At 44.9% G+C, this 20,835-nt stretch overlaps 1 protein-coding gene across 4 annotated transcripts; it reads right to left on the bottom strand.

Moving 5' to 3' along the window:
• Window positions 1–863: 863 nt before the first annotated feature.
• Window positions 864–20,754, bottom strand: Ganab (glucosidase II alpha subunit). 4 transcript variants are annotated; one of them, NM_001398784.1, is given in 25 exon segments: window positions 864–1,918; window positions 2,040–2,140; window positions 2,277–2,389; window positions 2,508–2,621; window positions 2,770–2,844; window positions 2,932–3,008; window positions 3,170–3,234; window positions 4,283–4,526; window positions 4,667–4,768; window positions 5,277–5,373; window positions 5,499–5,642; window positions 5,876–5,955; window positions 6,069–6,195; window positions 6,288–6,523; window positions 7,155–7,308; window positions 8,089–8,269; window positions 8,510–8,606; window positions 8,690–8,777; window positions 8,945–9,014; window positions 9,793–9,858; window positions 10,332–10,511; window positions 14,162–14,289; window positions 16,321–16,429; window positions 16,580–16,684; window positions 20,608–20,659. In NM_001398784.1, coding segments are annotated over 25 exon segments (2,901 nt in total). In that variant the 5' UTR covers window positions 20,646–20,659; the 3' UTR covers window positions 864–1,808.
• Between the last annotated feature and the right edge of the window lie 81 nt (window positions 20,755–20,835).

Raw genomic sequence — 20,835 nt, 5'->3', positions numbered from 1 at the left:
GCTCTTGAGTTCCAGGTCAGACAGAGCTGGTGAGATTCTGTCTCAAAAAGCACATTTAAAAAGTGTTATTAACTAAAAATAGCCTTCTGATAAAAACATTTGACCCAAGAGACCCTATTAGCTCGGATCACTACTTTTAAAGCCCACTTTAAAAATATGACAGTTGGTGGCTAGAGATGGCTCAGTGGTTAAGAGCACTGACTGCTCTTCCAGAGGTCCTGAGTTCAAACCCCAGCAACCACATGGTGGCTCACAGCCCTCTGTAATGGGATCTGATGCCCTTTTCTGGTGTCTGAAGACAGCCACAGTGTACTTATATATAATAAATAAATAAATCTTAAAAAAAATATGACAGTTGCTGTGAATATGAAATGTGTGTAGGCCAGAGGTTAATCCTCAGTGTTCTTCAGGCACCATCTTTATCCTTTTGTTTTGTTTTAAAACTCTGATTCTCACTGGACTAGAACCTGAGCCCCAGAATTAGGCTTGTGAAGCCACCATCATACTCAGCTTTGTTTTTGTACGAGTCTGTGGATCAAACTAGGCCTCGATATTTGTGAGACAAAGTTTTCTGACCCTTTGCTGGGTTCTTTTATTATTATTATTATTATTTTTTTTTGTGGTTTTTTTTTTTTCGGAGCTGGGGACCGAACCCAGGGCCTTGCGCTTCCTAGGCAAGCGCTCTACCACTGAGCTAAATCCCCAACTGCTGGGTTCTTTTAAAGGACTAGCATTCACCAAGCTAAAGACACCTCATGTTTGCTCATTTTGCTGAAATGAAGCAACTGATACAGATTAAAATGGTAGGCCACTATCTACTAGAGCTACTGTGTTCAGTTTACAACTATAATTCAGACATCCAATTGTTATCTATGGTATTATTATTTTTTATTGTTTCTCCTTTTTATCAAAACCTGTCACAGTTGGGAACCCAGAGGAAGTAAAAAAAAAAAAATTCCCACAAATATTTCTTCTGGTTCCTGAGTCCTCCCTCAACTCGCTTCCCAGGGCTTGAAGCCATCTCTGGGTACACATGATCATCTCCCCCCACCCTCAGCCTTCTTCCCAGCAATAAATACAGGTGACCGTGATTCAGTGAAACCACAACTTATTTCTCTATCTTGAGTGTCCCAAGGGGACCAGAGGGGCAAAAGAAGTTTAATAACCATCCCCTCTTAATTGTGTGGAAGCTTCTCCCTCTAAGAATGGGAGAAACACAGCAGCTCTGGAAAGAAACAGGAAGAAAAGGTTGAGATGAGAAGGAAGAGGACATTCTCTAGGAACCTCAATCTTGATCCATTGTCCCTTACCAGGTAAGGGGTGGTCCCAGTGTATCAGTGGAACAGAGAAGGGGACTTCAGGGGAAGGGATGAAGGGGTGGGCATTCTGGAAAGGAGGGAACAGGGAAGAGGAAAAGGAAAGCTGTAGTTCACTGCCCTCATCTTCTTCCAAGAAATGGCATCAACACACAAGAGGCATGAATACAGGGGGTCAGAGGAAAAGGTGGGGACCCTAAGGAAGGGGAAAGAACGGCAAGGCCCCTCGGCTCTTCACAAATGACTGTGCTCAGTTACAGCAACAGGACACTGGGTATGAAGGGAAGAGCTTGGTAACACACAGATGGAAAAACTAGATCACAAGAGGAATTCAGAGCCTTAGGACAGCCCTGTCATCTTGCCCAGATGTTGACAGAATCTGGGTCTTGGAATTAGAAGGTGAAATCTAGGTAGGGTCAATCTCCAAGGCAAAAGAAAAGGTAACTCAATACCATCACACCCTTCCTCCCAAATCAGAACAAGTTCCTTGGGTTATCGAAGATGAATACTCCAGTCAGATGCCACATTGACGCCAGGTTTACGCAATGTCAGCACAGAGGTCTCAGGGTCATGCTGGAAGGACAGGCGACTTTCAGGAGAGCCTGTGGAAGGAAGACGAGCACCATGGTCAGCAATCGGCTACTTCTCCATAGCGAGGTTGCAACCCTGCCAACCCTACCTCTGCTTCATTTTCCCCATTTCAAGGCCAAACCTATCACTAACCTTTGGTCTGGAGCACCACGGCTGCTGGCTTTCCAGCCCCCATTATGACCACTCGCTCAATCCAGACAGGTGTCTCAAGGTGGCCTTTGGGGTCTGCTGAACTGGAGGTAACAAAAGCAAATGCCAATTGGAGAAATCAGCAGGAAGATAATCCAAAGCAAAGTCAAAAGGTCACAAAAGCACAGTGAACCTGAGCACCCCTGAAGGTAAGGCCCCACACAGGGGATACCCCATTACCTAGAGACAAGTGTGTTGCCAGAGAAAGAGAATCGACGCAACAGGAACTCATGGCGATTCTGATAGTTAAAAGTGTGTCCATCATCGAGAAAGAGCTCTCCTTGGGCCGTGCCCTGTGCAGAAGGAGGTGAGAACATAAGCCAAAGAGGGAGTGCCTTCAGTCACGTCCCAAAGGACTGAGTCCCAGAATACAGGCAGAAAGTTGAGTTAGTTCACACACTGCAGACTCACCTGGGCACTGAGAGCAACAAAGAGAGTGATAGGATCTTCCTTCATACAGTCTGAAGAACGCCTCACGCGCATCCATCGAGGGACAATTGTCCCGCCACGCTGGAACACAGGTATCTACGGCAGCAGTGCTGCAGTTAAGCGCCACTCCTTTAGGCCTTTAAGTAACTTCTGCTTCTGCCCTCTGGCTCCCCAAATTACACATTTTCTCCCCTTCTGGAGGGGTACAAGCAAACAGAGATGGCAGCTAGAGAGGTATACTCACACTGCTCAGGGTCACTGGCAGATACAAGGTCTGGGGACCATGATGCTTCTGATAGCTTTGAATGTCATACCACACCTGTGGATGACAAGAAGATATGATGACTCAGTGCACAGAGGGGGTTCGATCCTTTTGCTTCTTTGCCTACAACATCCTGTAACTTACCTCTTCTTCGCCAGGCAAATAGACCTGCACTCCATGGGCCCCAGCATCCGACACAGGGTGAATAAGGAGTGCGTCCCCTAAAACATACCAGAATTAACTGGGAACGAGGGCATTAGCTGCCAGTCTAGAGAACATTAAAGGATCTGCCAGTTACTCCAACTCCACACACACACACACACACACACATCCCGCACGTTGTTAAGTCCAACGCATTACCAACTGTTCTCCCATTTCTCACCAAGCATGAACTGATCCTCCATACTGAAGGTAGACATATCCTCAGGATACTGTACCCAGAGGGGCCTGGGAAAGAAGCAAGACAGGAAAGGAAGACATTATTTTCTCAGAGGTCAAAAATGTTCTCCTCCAAGAGCGAGCAGTTAGAATGGCTCTGGGGGGAAATCCAGGAGCTTACAGCCAATAGATTGAGGACTTCGGCTGTTTATAGAACTCCACCTACACTTGAGTGACACAGAGCTGGCAAGGCCCTTTAGGAGCACAGGTATCATCTCTCTTTCTAATGACAATCTCTCGTACTAGTTCCTTCCCAAGGCTCACTGCCCTTTTGTTTTTTTCTGGCTTCTTTTACTTCAAAATTTTAGCACCTGCAGCCTCTCCTGTGTAGAATGTCCTTCCTTGAGATCACAAACTCACTCATTGTACAGGTTCCTAACATGGCCATCTTCTCAAAAAGGCCTTTTGTGACATCCAATCCTATTACCCCATGTTACTTATTTTTGTCAGTAACTTATCACTGCTGGCGGTTTTCTTCAGATGTTAGCCTCCATTACTCACTATTTCCCTTTAAGTCTTTCCAGGACTCTTTTTGAGACAGAGCCTTACTACGTAGCACAAGCTGGCTTTGAACTTTCATTCCTCCTACCTCAGCCTCCTAAATGCAGGACTATAGACATATATAACAACAACAGGGGTTTACTACTACTACTACTATTATTACCATTACAATTTTGAGGATATGGAGGGTCACATGCCATGCACGTGGTGATCAGAGTAAAATCTGCGATTTCTAGGAGTCGGTTCTCTACTTCCATCAAGCTCTGGAGATTGAATTCAGTTTCCTAAATCTGACTGCATTGCTTTTACCCATTTCCTTAGCCTGTTTCTGTTTTTGGTGACACTGGGGATTGACCGACCCATGGCTTTATATATTAACAGGCAAGTACTCTACCACTGAATCACACCCTCAGACCTCCCTTCCTTATTTATATTAAAATCAGATCTTACAAACAAGGTTCTGAAGGGGGAAAAAAAGAGGCCCAGAGATGCAAACCAGACCTTATTATTTCCCAGACATCTATCTGGCTCTATACAGGCCCACTGGCTAATTTACCTCATGACAGGAAACCCTTCCTGGTGAGCTTGATAGAAGAGGGTATACCAGAAGGGCAGCAAAGAGTATCGCTGGAACAAGGCATCTCGGATTGCATCTTGGTATTGAGACGCTAACAGCCACGGCTCTCGCCGCCCAGTGTCCAAGTGAGCATGAGCCCGAAAGAATGGCTGGTAGGCACCCATTTGGTACCAGCGCACAAGCAGTTCTGGCTCTGGGTTCTTGAAGAAGCCACCCACATCCGCTGGGAGAGGAGAAGGAGCAGGTTGCAAAATGGCAAAGAAGAAGCGCTAGCAGCCATTCATATAAATATTTTGTCCTTTGCTCATGCCCAGGTTCTGTGACTTGATCCCAATCAAAACCCCAAATTCCTCCTTCTCTTACCGCCACAGAAGGAAAGCCCCACCAGTGCCAGGCTGAGACACATAGGGATAGAGATCTTCAAATGATCCCACTCTGCAGTGTTGTCCCCTGTCCACACAGCTCCTAAGGAAGTCAAAAGGGAAGGAGCTTGATACAGGGCAAGGGACTGAGCCTTTACACAGGTGTTCTCTGACCTGCCACAGTTACTAGACAAGGGTCCAGGACACTCTGAAGATAGTAAGTTAAACACAACTTCTTCTCTAGTTTTTGGTACTAGGAACTTAGCAAAGGCCTTGAATAAGCTAGGCAGTATTCCTCCTCCATCCCCACCAGAAAGTCCGCCAGAAGGCTTAAACAAGGATTAGATATATCATTCACACACAAAATACACAGCAGGAGGTTGTAGTGTGCAGCTCTCCAAAGAAACCGTGACTCCTCTGACCCTGCCTCCAGACTTTAGTGTTACACCTCTGTTTTTGCTGATTCTTCTCTTGAGAGAGTCAAACTAAGCAGATCAGGGTAACCTAGACGATCTGGACAGTCTAGTCAGCCCTATAACTAAAGCTACTCCTGGCATTACAGGCATTCACTCACAAGCACAGCTGTCACAGCTCTATTCTCCAAGGCTTACCAAAGCGCTGGGAGCCTGAGAAGAAGGCCCTACTCAGGACAAAGGGCCGCTCTATGCCACCAGAGCGCTGTATTAGCCCGTCAGCAGTTGCCATGTGCTAGGAAGAAAGATAAGAGAGTGAAGAGTAAATGCCATCATCTGTCATCTGGTGTCAACTATATAGTCCTCATGTTTAAGTCCTGTCCTTCCTTTGTGTACCAACTTTCTTCTCCTGGTCCTTACCACATATAAGCCATAGATGTTATGGATGTCCCGGTGCTCCCAGCCGCCATAATGCACAGCATCCTTCAGCATGGTGACTTCAGGACCATTGAACACAGACGGTTCATTCATGTCATTCCAGACAAAAAGATTAGGAGCTGAACCCTGAAAACACAGGCACCAATTATGCATGGGGAAAAGAAGAAAGAGGACAAAGGTAAGCACTGTCAGAAAGAAAGCTTCTAGAAATCCAGAACCAAGTATTTCTCAGAATCCCCCAAGATCTTCAAGTCCCCAAGAAATGTTAGAGGTCCACCAAAAGCAATGGTACTGAACAGGAGAGCTTGATCATACAGGAAAGGGGGAAAGGCAGAAGACATATGAACGGTCTTTCCTACCTCATAGTTGTGAAAGTTGAACATGTTAGCCCACCAGGCCCTCATCTGTGGGTTAGTGAAGTCAGGGTAACTAGCCGAACCTGAGACAGAAGACACCACTCTCAACCCCCACAGAGGCAAAACCAAAATGTAACCAAACAGCTCCACCGCCTTCGCTGCCCCACAGCCTCCCCTTCACCCTCGGCCTGCCTACCTGGCCAGCACCAGCCCTCGTAATCAGAGCCATCCCGAGTTTTAACATACAGCCCATGGTTTCGCAATTCTTCATGAACTCGGTAACCAGAGTCTACCTTGATGTGGGGATCCACGATGGCCACCAGCTGGGGAAAAGAACAGAAGTAAAAAATGGTCAAGGCTACCATGCCTCAACCCTACTGCAAGACGACCAAACAGAGCTACAGAACCCCCTTACCTTCCGCCTTTTAGAAGCCAAGTGCTCAAGCATATTGAGGGGCTGAGGAAATCGGGTGGGGTCCCAAGTGAAGTACCGCTTGCCATCAGCATGTTCAATGTCCAACCATATCACATCACAAGGCATGTTGTGATCATCAAAACCCTGATCCACTTCCAAAACATCAGCCTCATCCCGGTAGTTCCAGCGACTCTGGTGGTAGCCCAGGGAGAAGAGTGGGGGTAGTGCCTGGGTCCCTGCAGGTTCAAATTATAGGGTCACAGGAGCTGAAGAAATGGCAGAGGTTAAGAGCACTTGCCACTCTTCTGGAGGACCCAAGTTTGGGTTCACAGCACCAACATCAAACAGCTTGCAACCACCTGTAATGTCAGCTCCACACGCCTTTTCCTGGCTTCTGAGGGGACTCACACACACATCATGCACACACAACAAAAGGAGAAGACGGTCCCCAGCTCCGAAAAAAAGAAAAAAGAAAAAAAAAAAAAAAGGAGAAGAAAAGGGGCTGGAGAGATGGCTCAGCGGTTAAGAGCACTGACTGCTCTCCCAGAGGTCCTGAGTTCAATTCCCAGCAACCACATCGTGGCTCACAACCATCTGTAATGAGATCTGATGCCGTCTTCTGGTGTGTCTGAAGACAGCTACAGTGTACTCGCATACATAAAATAAATAATTCTTTAAAAAAAAGGGGGGGTGGGAGAAAAGAACATAGTCATAATGGGGATGGAATTAAACCAGATTATAAAGTAGGAGAGTAAAAGGGAGGTAGGGTAGGAAAACGGGACGAAGAGAATTTCTGAAAATGCGCAAACCTTATTTCTCAACAACAGAAAAATGAGGCTGCTGGTTGGAGAGGTGGAACGTCCCTACCTGTAAGGCTAGCATGCTGCCGGAAGACATCAAGGACTGAAGGGCCGAGCATGAGGAAAACATCAACAATGCCGCTCTCGGACATCCAACGAATGTCTGTCTGTGGAGTCTCCCCAGACCCCTGCAGGTAATCCAGCATCTTCCCAAACAGGGTCTGTGAAGGAGACAAAGGGAAGTCAGCTTTTCACGGCCACTCGAAACAAAAGCAGCAACATATCGAGCTAGAGAGATGGCTCAGTGGTTAAGAGCACTGACTGCTCTTCCAGTAAGTCCTGAGTTCAAATCCCAGCAACCACATGGTGGCTCACAACCATCTGTAATGGATCCGATGCCCTCTTCTGGTGTGAAGACAGCTTCAGTGTACTAACATAAAATAAATAAATCTTAAAAAAAAAAGGAATATCATTTCCTCAAGGAAGATTGCCCTTCACCACTCCTGAAGTCCTCTTGCTTATTATAACCTGTCTTCTTCCCTGAAATGGGGAACCCTTTTCTTTCTTCCATACTTATATACTTATGTCTTTTATGTATATGAGAGTTCCATTTGCATGTATGCCTATATAACAGAAAAGGGCATCAGACAAAAGAGGGCAACAGATCCCAATATAGATGGTTGTGAGCCACCACCTGGTTGTTGGGAATTAAACTCAAGACCTCTAGAAGAGCAGCCAGTGCTATAACTACTGAGCCACCTCTCCAGCTCAAAGATTGGCAACATAGTCCCTGCAACCCAGAGTGTTCCTACAGAATGGACAGGTAACAAGGGAAATCTTCTCAAGCCAGAGGCAATGGCTTCACATGAAAACTGTCTGGCAGTGAGTGTGGACTATCTCTCAAATAAGCTAAGCCATTAGTGTTTTCACACTCACCCCAGCAACCCTATCATAAGACATGACAGACTCTCACCCCATCTCTCCTCACACCATGCTCTCACCTTCCCAGCTGTGTTGGACGATATATCAACCCATGTCTCAGCAGCATTAAGCCAGAAGATACCCAAGTCCCGATGAAAGCTGTGTGCCAAGAGCACAGGCACAGACCCATACAAAGCCATGGGGTTGTTCAGCTCATACTGGAACACATCCAAGTTGTACAGACGGTACGGCTCACCACCCCTGGTGGCAGACAGACAGACTCAGGCCAATGAATGCCAGGCTATAGCATGCAAATGCTACCACAGACATTAACTGAGAAAAAAGGAAAGTCTCCTTCCTTAAAACAAGTTTATAATCAAGAAAAGTAACCCAGATACAAGAAGGGAATTATGGCTGTCTAGAATACACAACTGTATGACCACCCCCCAGCCCGGACTGCCCCCTTTTTTGACCCCATCCTAGTGTTACTGCTGGACTCACTCAGTGACCTTCAGTCTCAGGCTGTCTGCATGCTCAGGGATCCCATACACATGTTCCATTCCTGGCAGAGAAAAGTCCAAACCTACCGACGTGGGGCCTGAAAGAAAAGCACAGGATGATTTGCAGAGCTGTGTTTGGCAAGATGCCTCTGTGCCCTGCCCAGGGCTCCCCACCCCTCACCGTAAGGCTTGCTGTCAGAGTGTGTTTTGAATGTCTCCTCCCAGGCTCCTGGCTCATCTTTCTCAGCCTTTTCCTGGGTCTCCTCTGGCTGTAAGAAAAGTGGACTGGTGTACCAGTGGTCTTTTCCCACTCTCACCATCTAGATCCCATTCTTTAGAATGAGAACAGACTCAATTCTCCTGTGGGCCTTTACTCACCAGCCTCCCAGTCAGCCTTACATTGCACTCCAACCACCCACCATTCATTCCAACTTGCCTTGTCACCATCCCCAGGCCTTGCTTCAGGCTCGGCTCCGTTGCCTTCAGCTGCATCTTTTGGTTCTTGCCTGGAAGGTAGGAGAGCTGTCTGCTCCAATCCAGAGGGGGCAGGGACGAGGGGCTAATGGAAGGAGGGATGAGGGAATAGAGAGCCAAGGGTCCAAAGGAAGGAAAGCACTGGAGGGAGGGACTGATTGTTAAAGCTTGGGAAGGGACCCCAGTGAGCAGGGACGGGGAAAGAACTGACAGAGGAAAATGAGGAGAAAATGCCAGCAGGAAGTACTTTCTATACACAGGCCCACATCAGCAGCCTCTGTTGGTATCTAAAAGAGACAGGCAAAGTGATTCAGTGACCTGGGTTCTAAATGCCAGTCCTGGCTCCGCTGCCATCATAGAGAAAAAAAACTCTGACCTTTCATGATCATGCTTTACAAAGGCAAGTTGGTCAGACCATAAAAGACCTCTCCTTCGGAGTCCACTGGGACTCTAAAAGGTTTTACCAAAGAATACTTTCCAAAGCATTTGCAGCAGCTGGCAAACAGCTCTCTCCAGAACCTCAAATGTATTCCAGTGAGAGCCAGGAATCACAGCAAAACAGAGCATTACTCCACCCCTTAGCAAAGTAATAAGCTTCCTACATTCCTTAAGGACTTCCAGCACTCATCTTCCTCCTTAGGGCTCACAGCCAGGGGAACAGCAAATAAGGACCCAAAAACCAAGAGTGGGGAAAGGACATATGGTGAAGGGGAGGGAATGGAAAGGTCTGGGGCAACTTCCCCAGAGGGCCAGAGTGAGGGGTGGGTGAGGGAAGAGGAACAGATACAGTACCAGTGGCCATGGATTTACCTAGAGAAAAGGTTCTTGATCTTATCCCACATGCTACCGAGCGTGAGACTAACTTTATCCGAGAAACTGGGGCAGGAGGAGATGAGTTGGGAAGGGGAAGGAGGCACAAAACCAACACAAAAACAGAAACATAAAAGTGAGTTTCAGTAGACAAACTTCCAGAGATGGGGGGAAAAGAAACCATAAATAAATAAATAAATAAATAAATAAATAAATAAATAAATAAATAAATAAATAAGAAGAAAATACACTAGGGGAATGTGATGATGTGAGAAGGGGAAGGAGAGAGCAGATCCAGGCAGACTTCCCAGAGGAGGTGCCTAGTGTACAGCTCAGGGATATAAGTATCTGCCTCCTGATCTGTACAAGAAAGAGAAAATTGCAACCCAGATCTGGTTTTACCCTCTCTGAGAGTATCTCCCACCCTTATGCCCCTATCTGGCTGTTCTGCACCCAGTCTCTTCCCATGAGTACAATACCAGACTTTATGACAGACATTTCTAGGCACTACCACAGTGAGGTCCCCACCCTGTACTCACGGGACCCTGGGAGCCCTCTGATGCTCAAAAGCCATAAGTCCACGGGCATTGACACTGAGCAGGAGGCTTCGGTCTTCTAGCAGGTCAAGGCGGAATGGCTTTGCTGTCAAAATGATTTTGTAAGGTCCTTCAGCCACTGTTAGCTCCACACTGTTGTCATCACGGCCAGAAATCGAAAGCCTGAAGAAGAAAGAGATCAAAGGGGAGATAGACAGACAGACAGACAGACAGACAGACAGACACACACACACACACACACACACACACACACACGCGCAAGCGTTCATGAGGAGGCAACAGTCAGAGACCTGTTAAAGCCAGCAGGGAGAAACAAACTCATTAGAGCCTCTCTTTAAACATTTTTGGGGACTGGCCAAAACTGACCCAGCAGGCAGATACATGCTACTAAACCTGATGACCTGACTTTGAGTTCCAAAGACCTTCACTGTAGAAGAAGCAAACCAATCCCCAAATTATTCTGACCTCTACACGCATGCTACAGTGCATGCACATCTACACATATATGCCAGTATACAAAAAACAGTAAATACACAGAACAAAATTTCCTATTTTTGTTAAGAGTCTATTTATTTTGTGGGAACAGGTTAGCCTGTGCCACAGTGAACACACAGAAGTCAGAGTACAACTTCTGGGAGTCTCAGTTCTCCTTTTCTCGTACTGAGTATGGAAGACGGAATTTAGGTCCTTAGGCTCAGCTGGATGTATCTTCACTAAACCATCCTACTGGCCCCCAATAAACAAAGACTGGGTACAGGAGCACACATCTGTAACCCGGCACTTGGAAAAAAGAGACTTCAAGTCTGAAGCCACCTCGGTCTAGAGCATGTTCCAACCAGACAGCCAGAGCACAGCAAGATTCTTCCTTAAAGGAAGTTTAAAGCAAAAAGCTAAAGAGACAGACAAGTAAAATGCTTGCAAAAAGATTTCACTTCAATCCTTAGAACATATATAAAAATTTAGGTGGGGCTAGACGTGGTGGGGCTGGACGTGGTGGGGCATGCTTGCCATTTCACTGCCAAGCAGTCCTTTAGGTTAACTAGCAAGCCTAAGCTATTTGCTAAATCCCAAGCCAGTCAGAAAAATTAAAAAGGTAAAAAAACTAAAATAGGGGGACATATTCCAGGGAACACCATCAGAGGTGTCCTCTAGCTATCACATGCATACTCACTCACAAACACAAGTAAATCGACTGGAGGTGGAGGGACAGCTTATCAGCTGTCATATATTGCTTTTGCAGGACTCAGGTTCAATTGCCAGCACCCATGTCAGGCAGCTCACAACTCCTAGAACTCCAGCTCCAGGGATCCTCTGCCTCCAAGGACACTGCACTTACATGCACATCCCTGTACATGTGGGTCAAGACCTTTGTGAGGGTTGGGGGTGTGGGTGTGGGTGTTCAATGCCCCTTTTACAGAGGTCTTCTCAAACCATCAGAAAACACAGATTTTACATTATAATTCATAACAGTAGTAAAATTACAGTTATAAAGGTACATCGAAAAATAATTTTATGGGTGAAGGACACCACAACATGAAGAACTGTATTAAAGGTTCGCAGCATTAAGAAGGTTGAGAACCACTCTCATATCCAGACACACAAATATAATACATACATACATACATACATACATACATACATACATACATACATACTTACATACACAAACATTTAGGGAACTATAAGAAGAGGAAAACACATTTTAAGAAATATTTTAGCACACATTAATCGTAGAAAGGAGCTTCATTTTGACCCTTCCACACAGGCATGTGCATTCTTTGTCAGAAGTAGTGGTGCACTCCTTTATCGAGCACTGGGAAGACAGAGGCAGACAGATCTTTGAGTTTGAGGTCAGCCTAGTCTATACAGTGAGTTCTGGGACAGTCAGAGCTACATAGTTAGACACTGCTTCAAAAAACAAAAACAACAAAAATAAATAAAACCTTAGAAGCAAACATAAGAAATACGTTTCTCTGAGAGATAAACAAAAATTTTCTTTTTTCCTTCTCAGTTGATGTTTATGTCTTTGTTCAGTTTATAAAAATAGGTTTCACTTTATAGCGTAGACTGGCCTCTAATATCTGGGTTAGAGATTCTATCCCAGCCTTTCAAGTAGCTGGGATTATAAAAGCCAACCAGGATCCATGGCTGAATGAGCCAGTTGTTGTTTTCACAATGCCAGCGCTTGAACCCAGGACCACACAAGGGCTCCACCACTGAGCCACATCCCCAGCCCAACACAGTTTAAACAAAGCAATCTGTGTTAACACAAGGTAGAAACTGACTAACACATTAACCTAAGAATATTGACACTAAAAAATTGTATTTATCAAAAGACACCTTTAGGGTCATCAAGAATATTCGAAGTCTAAAAAACTGTCTTATTCCGGAGGAATCTGGAGAAGTATGACAGCTGAATTCGGCACGTGTCGTGGCTCCAGAGCAGAAAAAGTATACCGAGACCTAAGGAAATCTAAATCTATATGTATGCTGTGGTCAATAGTGCAGTGCTACTAACTCATTAGGGAGGATGAAAGAATGGCAGTTATGTTAGAAGTGCAAAAACTGTTAGGGCACAAAGGAAGTCATTTCTTCAACTTCCCTATAAATCTAAACCCACTGTAAATTACAAAGTAAGTATGTGTGTGGTGGGGATGGAAACTGCAGTGTTCTACTGCAGAGCAAAAAGCTCCCCAGCCCAACTATTGTGATTTGCTTTTCTTGAATAACTTCAGCACAGGGTCTAGTGAAGTACTCTATAATTGAGCTGTAGCCTTAATCCCAAGCTGTTTTCTTTTTTTCTTTAATACCTTTAGTAAATTAAAAGGTTACAATCTAGGAAAAGGTACCCACAATACACAAATAGTAAAGATTCAAGATTAACAAATTCTCTAAGGCAGTAAGGACAAACCACATAAGAGATGAATGGGTGTAAGCTGTCAAGTATTATCTCACAGAATAGTAAACCCAAAGGCAACATATAAATAAGGCCTGGGGAAAGAGATCAGTTGGCAAAATGCTTGCCTCACACCGGTGAGGAAGAGTTTAATCCTCAGAAGCACATAAAAATGCAGTGTGATAGCTTCACATAACCATTCCAATACTAGAGGAGATTCAGGAGGATGCCTGTGGATCACTGGCCAGCCAGCTTAACCTAACTATTGACTTCCAAGCCAATGAGAGATAAACATTGTTCCAGAGGTTGTTCTCTGGCCCCACACCTCATACATGCATCTGTTTGCACCCACACTAACATTAAGAAATTCAGAGATGTTCAGTTTCATTAACAAACTGAGAAAGCAGGGTATTGTATGGTAGCCCATGTCTTACTACAGGAGCATCAGGATACTGAAGCTACCAGTAGGACTAAGTGAGTCTGAAGCCAAGGTAAACCTGAGTTACAGAATGAGATTCTGTCTCAAAAAAGAGCGGAGAGAGAGAGAAACAGACAGATGGAACCAGACCTATCATCTATGTAAATGTATAAATAAAAATAAACATTTGAACAGTTGTATTCTAAACAGGAGAGAAAAAAAAAGAAGGGAAGGATGGCTGGCAGTCTACAAAGGTGTGATCTGTGCCTTGAATACTTCCTTTATCAGTAGTACTCAGCCTAGGCTACATCACCTGTTTGTTGAGTGAATATAGAGTGAAAGGAGGTAATACAGAGTAAGGAGAGACGCTGGAAAGGCTGGAAGGTGAGGCACTAGTCAGTCAACTACTTCCCTGATGCAAGAAAGTAAGTTACCACAAAGATTCATCAGGAAGGAGAAAGGGCAGTCAGACAGGTATCCTCCTCAGGAAAAATTTACCGAGCTGTGGCGGGGTCAGCCACTAAAACATCTGGCACTCGGTATCGAGGCCGCCGGGGCTCTAGCTCATCGATCCTGATCCGAGTCATGTTCTTCTGAAGGCCCTGGAGCTCCAGCACAAGCAACACCTGCAAAAACAGAAACCTTTATCTGAAAAACTACTTGTCAGTTTTTTCATGATACCCTCTCCCCACATATTCAGTTACACCATGTCATAGGGGTTATGACCTGGAGTCTAAGAAACTGGGGCATGCCTCTATCTGAACACTTGGGATAAAGAGGCAAGAGGATCAAGAGGTTTTTTTGTTTTGTTTTGTTCTTTAAGATTTATTTATTTATTTATTTATTTATTTATTTATTTATTTATTTATTTATTTATTTATGTGAGTACACTGTAGCTGTCTTCAGACACACCAGAAGAGGGCATCAAATCCCATTACAGATGGTTGTGAGCCACCATGTGGTTGCTGGGAATTGATCTCAAGACCTCTGGAAGAGCAGTCAGTGCTCTTAACCGCTGAGCCATCTCTCCAGCCCTTCTTGATTTATTAACTAAAGATCTCACTTTATAGCCCAAGCTGTCCTGGCACTCTGCGTGTGTCTGTTGCTCCATATTAAGTGTGTAGTGGGCCACCATGTCTGCCAGCTTTGTTTTGAAGCAGGATTTCATGTAACCTCATACTGGCTTTGAACTTATCGTATAGATGAATGCTGCTGTCCTTAAAACTCTTGATCCTTGAGCTGGAGAGATGGCTCAGTGGTTAAGAGCACTGTCTGCTCTTCCAGAGGTCCTGAGTTCAATTCCCAGCAACCACATGGTGGCTCACAACCATCTGTAATGGGATCTGATGCCCTCTTCTGGTGTGTCTGAAGACAGCCACAGTGTACTTATATATAATAAATAAATCTTTAAAAAAAAAAATCTACAAAGTTAGTATGAAGTTAGCCTGAACTACATGATTCAAAAATAAACAAAACCAAAAATCAAACTCATAATGAACCTAAGGTTTTCCTAACCGTACTCACCCATGTGGTGCCACCCAACCTCACTGAAGCCTTGGTTCTCAACACACGATACATACTCTGCACTCACATGCCATTGAGGCACACGATGCCAATCAACACTCCCTAGACCACTGTGGCTCACCTCTGAGACTCTTGTGTGTCATCAACTGTGATGTTTCTACTATACATACAAAGTTTCTGCTCTTACAATAATATGACAGTGAGAGTGGCACACACCTTCAATCCCAGCACTCAGGAGGCAGAGGCAGACAGATCTCTGTAGATTCAAGGCCAGCCTGGTCTACATTGAGTTTTAGGTCAGCCAAAGCTACACAGAAAAACCCTGTCTAGAAAAAAACAAAAAACAGTAAACTATATCTATACCAAAGAACTGTTGTGAGGAGGCTGGAGAGATGGCTCAGTGGTTAAGAGCACTGACTGCTCTTCCAGAGGTCCTGAGTTCAATTCCCAGCAACCACATGGTGGCTCACAACCATCTGCAATGGGATCTGATGCCCTCTTATGGTGTGTCCGAAGACAGCTACAGTGTACTTATATAGAATAAATAAATAAATCTTAAAAAAAAAAAAACTTGTGAAATAAACTTTACTTAAATGTCTGATTTGTACACATACACCACTTAATACACAATTGAGACTCTCTGAGTTCTATGATTTGTGCACACAATGTAGCATTGTGTGCTAATATTCTCTCTCTTTCTGAGTCCTATAAAAATTTCTTGCGAAAATAAATTTTTTATTGCAAATGTAAGTTTACAATATTTTGTTCTAAGGAACCTGAGAACAGATTCCTTCAAAATTAAACATCTCGGGGACAGAGAGATGGTTCAAACATTAAAGAGCACTGGTTGCTCTTCCAAAGGACCTGGGTTTGAGTCCCAGTAACCACATACTGATCCAGTGCTCACAATAGGTCTATAACTCCAATCCCAGTAGAGCCAACACACTCTTCTGGCCTCCATGGGCACTGCATACACATTTGTACACAGACCAACATGGAAGGCAAAACACTCATAAACATAAAAAGTAAAAGTCTCAAGATTAGCCTGACCTAAGACTTTTAGTTACAAGTTTCTCTTTCCCAAGTTACCAGCCATTTCCCCATCTCTACCACTCTTTCTTGTCTTGCCTGACCTTGGTGACTTCATGGGTCAGATGGACTGTAAGAGCATCAGGACCAAGCTGCAGAGTGTCCAGCAAGGCGCGGTAAGGAGAGAGGCCTGGCCGAATGCTTCGCTGCCGTCTGCCAAGTCCAACAGGTAGGAGGTGAGGTCAGAGAGCATCTAATATCCTTAAGGCCTCTACTTACCAACCATCATCTTTCTTACACTACCCGCCTCCCACACATGCCTCCCCCATCCCCACTTTCCATTCACCTCTTGTAGAAACATACTTGCAAAAGGAACTCTCTTCACAGGTCTTAAAGTTGCTTCTATCCACAGCAAGAGTAATCCCCAGACAGACCCCTAAGTATGCCAGCACCAAACTTAACCAAGACCTATAGAAAAACAAGGAACAGTTAACACTCTGGTCAAGAAGGACCTCATCTTCTTGACATCACCTATAAAACTCATGAAAAAGCAATCCTATTGTATAGGAAACAAGTCAAGTAGACCAAGGGTGAATCGGATTCTGAGTCAGAATTGTGGAGCACATCTTTAATCCCAGCACTCGAATTCAAGACAGAGGTAGGACAGATCTCTATGAATTTGAATTTGCAATCAATGTGGTCTACACTGCAAATTCCAGGTCAACCCGTACTAGAGTTGAGATCCTGCCTCAAAGGAAAAATTGTTTTAAAGAAAAAGGAAAGTCTTGAAGGGATGGTTTGTTCACGTTGACCCTGCAAAAGTCAGAGAAAGTGGACAAAGCATGCCTGGCCTTCAGAGGCTGAGTATTGACTATAGTTACATCAGCCTCTCAGAGGAAAGGAACAGTAACAGCCAATCCCAGAGGAAATGGTGGTACCATGTGTATACATCAGAACAACAAAGCAAACTATGCCTTTCAGGTGTAAGGCGTCAGATGGAGCTATTCTGCTAGTTACAACTCCTAAGATCCTGGAATACTAGACACCCAGCTCCTTTGATATACAGTTCTACAACTTCTAAACAAATCGCCAGCACTGTCTAAGGCTAAGAAGAGTAACAGGTAAAAACATACTGAGCCCTAAAGAACTCAAAGTCTAGCTAACTGCTGTCTCCCTAGCTTTCAAGTGACTGCAGTTTTAAAAGAATCCACACCCTAGTAACACCTTCTGATTTGAGACTGATTTAATTGGCCTAAAATAGGATCTGTTTAAGCTCCCTATGGCACACAGCTATTTGGGAGGCTAGGGCAGGGTTAGAAATCACTTGAGCACAGGAGACTAATATGAGCAGCGAGTGAGAACCTATTTCAAAAATCAAAATGTATAAATAAATATCCCCTAACCCTAACAAGTAACCAAGTCTCAAAACTATTTTACATGCATTTACTTTCCCCTTTTTCTTTCACTGTTTTTCTTAGTCAATGTTACGTTAGGAGTTTTTTCCAGATGGGAAAATTAAGGCATACAAGGGACAATCATCTATGATTTTTGAAAAGCTACTAAGGGGTGAAAACGGCCTTGAGCTTAGTCCTGACTGACGCTAAGACTGTGATTTCTACAGAATACACAGTACCAGCAAACTAATCATCAGCCAAACACATCAAATCACGGCCCTGAAAAGCCTCACATCAAGGTTACCACAAACTGTCACTCCCATACTGTACATCATATGAAAGACTGGACTAAGAGCCTCATTTAAATGAGTAAGTTTGGGGCTAGAAAGACAGGTAAGTAGCTAAGAACAGTAGCTGTTCTTTTAAAGGGCCTGGGTTTGATTCCTAGCACCCTCTTGCCAGCTCACAATCTTCTGTAATTTGTTTCAGGGAGTCCAACACCCTCTTCTGGCATCAAACATACACATGGGGCATAGATGTATATGTAGGAAAAAAACATAAAAACACATAAAAAAGTGGTAAAATTTTAGTTTGGAGGGTGTCTTTATCTACTAAATGAATACTAAATAGGGACTCTCAGGTTTTAGTGTCTGTTAATGCATAACCCAGGCAAAGACAGGAATGTGTGGCCAGCCTGGTCTACAAAGCAAGTTCCACAACTGCCAGGGCTACAAAAAGAAACTGAAAAAGAAGGAAAGGAAGGAAGGGAGAGGGAGGGGAGAGGGGATTAGGGGAGAGACAGAGAGAAACAGAGACAGACAGAGGGAGGGAAGGAGGGAAGAGAACCTAGCCGAGTGTGGTGGTACAGACCTATAATCCCAGTACTTGGGAGGTAAAAACAGGAAAAACAGTTCAGTCACCCTTAGTTACACATTAAGTTTGAGGGCTAGCCTGGGCTATGTGAACCACGTCTTGAAATAAGAAAACACTTGTTGTGTGTATTAAACAAACACTGCCAAACCTTGGACCACGAGTTTTATTTAATTTTTTAGCAGTGTTGAAGAGTGAACTCAGGGTCTCAAACATGCTAGGCAAACATTCAGCTATATTCTCAGCTTCTAACATCAGCTTTGTAAACAAGTTCTTCCGTGGTTATGATTGAAGTAATATAGGAACACACTCAGAAGTGTTCCCCAGGAAGAACTAAGAGATTTATAAGAACGTTTAGTAGATAAGACACTTATAGTCAAGTGTAATTATGTAAGCTTGACTATCTAGGACCCACATGTGGGAAGGAGAGAACCAACTCATTCCATACATGTACAGAGGTAAACTCACATACATGGTCACACTACACACACAGGCATGATAAACATAAAAACAAAAAACTCATTTAAAAAAGGAGGGAAGCCAGACATAATGGTGCACACCTTTAATCCTAGCACTTGGGAGACAGAAGCAGAGACAGAGGCAGAGGCAGATGGATCTCTTAAGTGTTTGAGGCCAAGCCTGGTCTACATTCATAGTGAACTGGAGGCCAAACAGCCTACATGGACAAGACCCTGACTCAAAATATAAATAAATAAGAAGGGGGTGGAGCAGGGCAACACAGAAGACATGGTTTCTTCTAAGCAAAAAAGCCAAGACAGGACCTATCATAGAGTTATCCAGCTTCCATATCTTCTTGGAAGTTAAAGAAAATTACCATACAGTGAGGTGAATGCCTTGCATTCACCAGGCCCTGTTTGATCCCTAGAAGCACCAAAAGAAAATTTTAAAAGGGATCAGTTAGCAAAGAAAGTTCCCTAGAAGCAGAAAAATTTGGAAGGGTGGCCGGCAGCCACCAGTAGTGAAAAGGGGCAGCCAGCAAAGAGGAAAAACACTAGGAACTAGTGCACTAGGCTTTGGAGGAGGGCGTACCTGCAAGACAAGCAGAAGACAACGCTATTAGGAAAACTTAATCATAAGGCATGTATATATATATATATACAGCCTCGGTCCTGAGGAGGGGCTACTTGCAGTAACTTTGGGCCACCAGTCCTAAGTCGTACTAGTGAGCAATTTAGCACTTAAATACTCCCTGTAACCCTATCTTCAAGTCTATAAAATAGGTTTGGAGAGATGTAAGGACATGATTTCTAAAGGATATTTTCAACTATGATCTGTTGGCTCTAGGACTCAGGAATGCCTTAAGCATCCCAAGTGAGAAGTGTTCACAAGGTAAAAGTCAAGAATGAACTTTAGGGTAAGTCACATCTGTTTATTGGAGAAAAACTTGCGTATGATTCACCCTTTTCACACTGCTGTAGACAGTATACGCCTCTCCCGACCTTTTACATCCGTTAGGTGTACCGCGCTTTATGGCGGTGATGTGTTTCCAAGCTTTTTTTAGGCTCTACAAAACTCCAGAGAGCAGACCAAACCATTCGATACATGTTGTGTTTGAGCAACATTATTCATGCAGACTGTGAACTTACTGGATCCTGCCCCAGCCGTGCCCAGCAAATGAACATTAATGAACTGGTCAAGGCTGGTCGGGAGGGCAAGGAGATAATACAGGACGACCTGCCCATCGCATTGCTTCCAGCCTGAAAAAGGAGCAGTGTGGCAACAGGCTGCTTTATCACAGGCTGGGATGCATTTCGTCCCCCTACCTGCCTCGAAGGCCCTGCGCACTGCAGGAAGGAGACGAAAGCATTTACCACCCCAAGCCGCCAAGGTAGAGGGGACGGCTGGGAGCAGATAAGGCGGAAGAGAACACCGGCTTCAGCCTTTCTAAGTCACCCGGCGAGATCCAGGAGTCCCACAGACAAGGGCCGCAGAGACTCGTGAATCTGCCACTGGGAGGCTGTGGCCAGATGCCGCCACCGCCGGGACAAAGAGCCCGTTGCGAGGCCAGGAGTAGCAGGGTGATGGGAAGGCATACAGAAAGAAGCAATATGGGACTCGGGGGTTCTAGGGCCGTCCGGACGCGCCCCCGGGTTCCGGGCTCCTCACCGCCTCCTACGCGCCGCCACTGCCGCTATCGCCGCCATCTTGTACCGGGTTTGCTCCTTGACCCGAACCTACCCGCCCCTGCGCACGTTGAGCCACGTATCCTATTGCCCGCCCCTTCCGGCCTTCCGATTGGCTCGTCCAGAGCGCGGCCGGACGTCCATTCCATTGGTCTAACGCATTCTAAATTATGAGTGGGGCGTGGCTTGACGCCTCTACCTCTGCGTTCTC

This window comes from Rattus norvegicus, chromosome 1, assembly GCF_036323735.1.
Source record: "Rattus norvegicus strain BN/NHsdMcwi chromosome 1, GRCr8, whole genome shotgun sequence".
Classification (NCBI taxonomy): Eukaryota; Metazoa; Chordata; class Mammalia; order Rodentia; family Muridae; genus Rattus; species Rattus norvegicus.
Note: the sequence above shows the minus strand (reverse complement) of the source record. Positions and strands in the feature narration are given on the sequence as shown.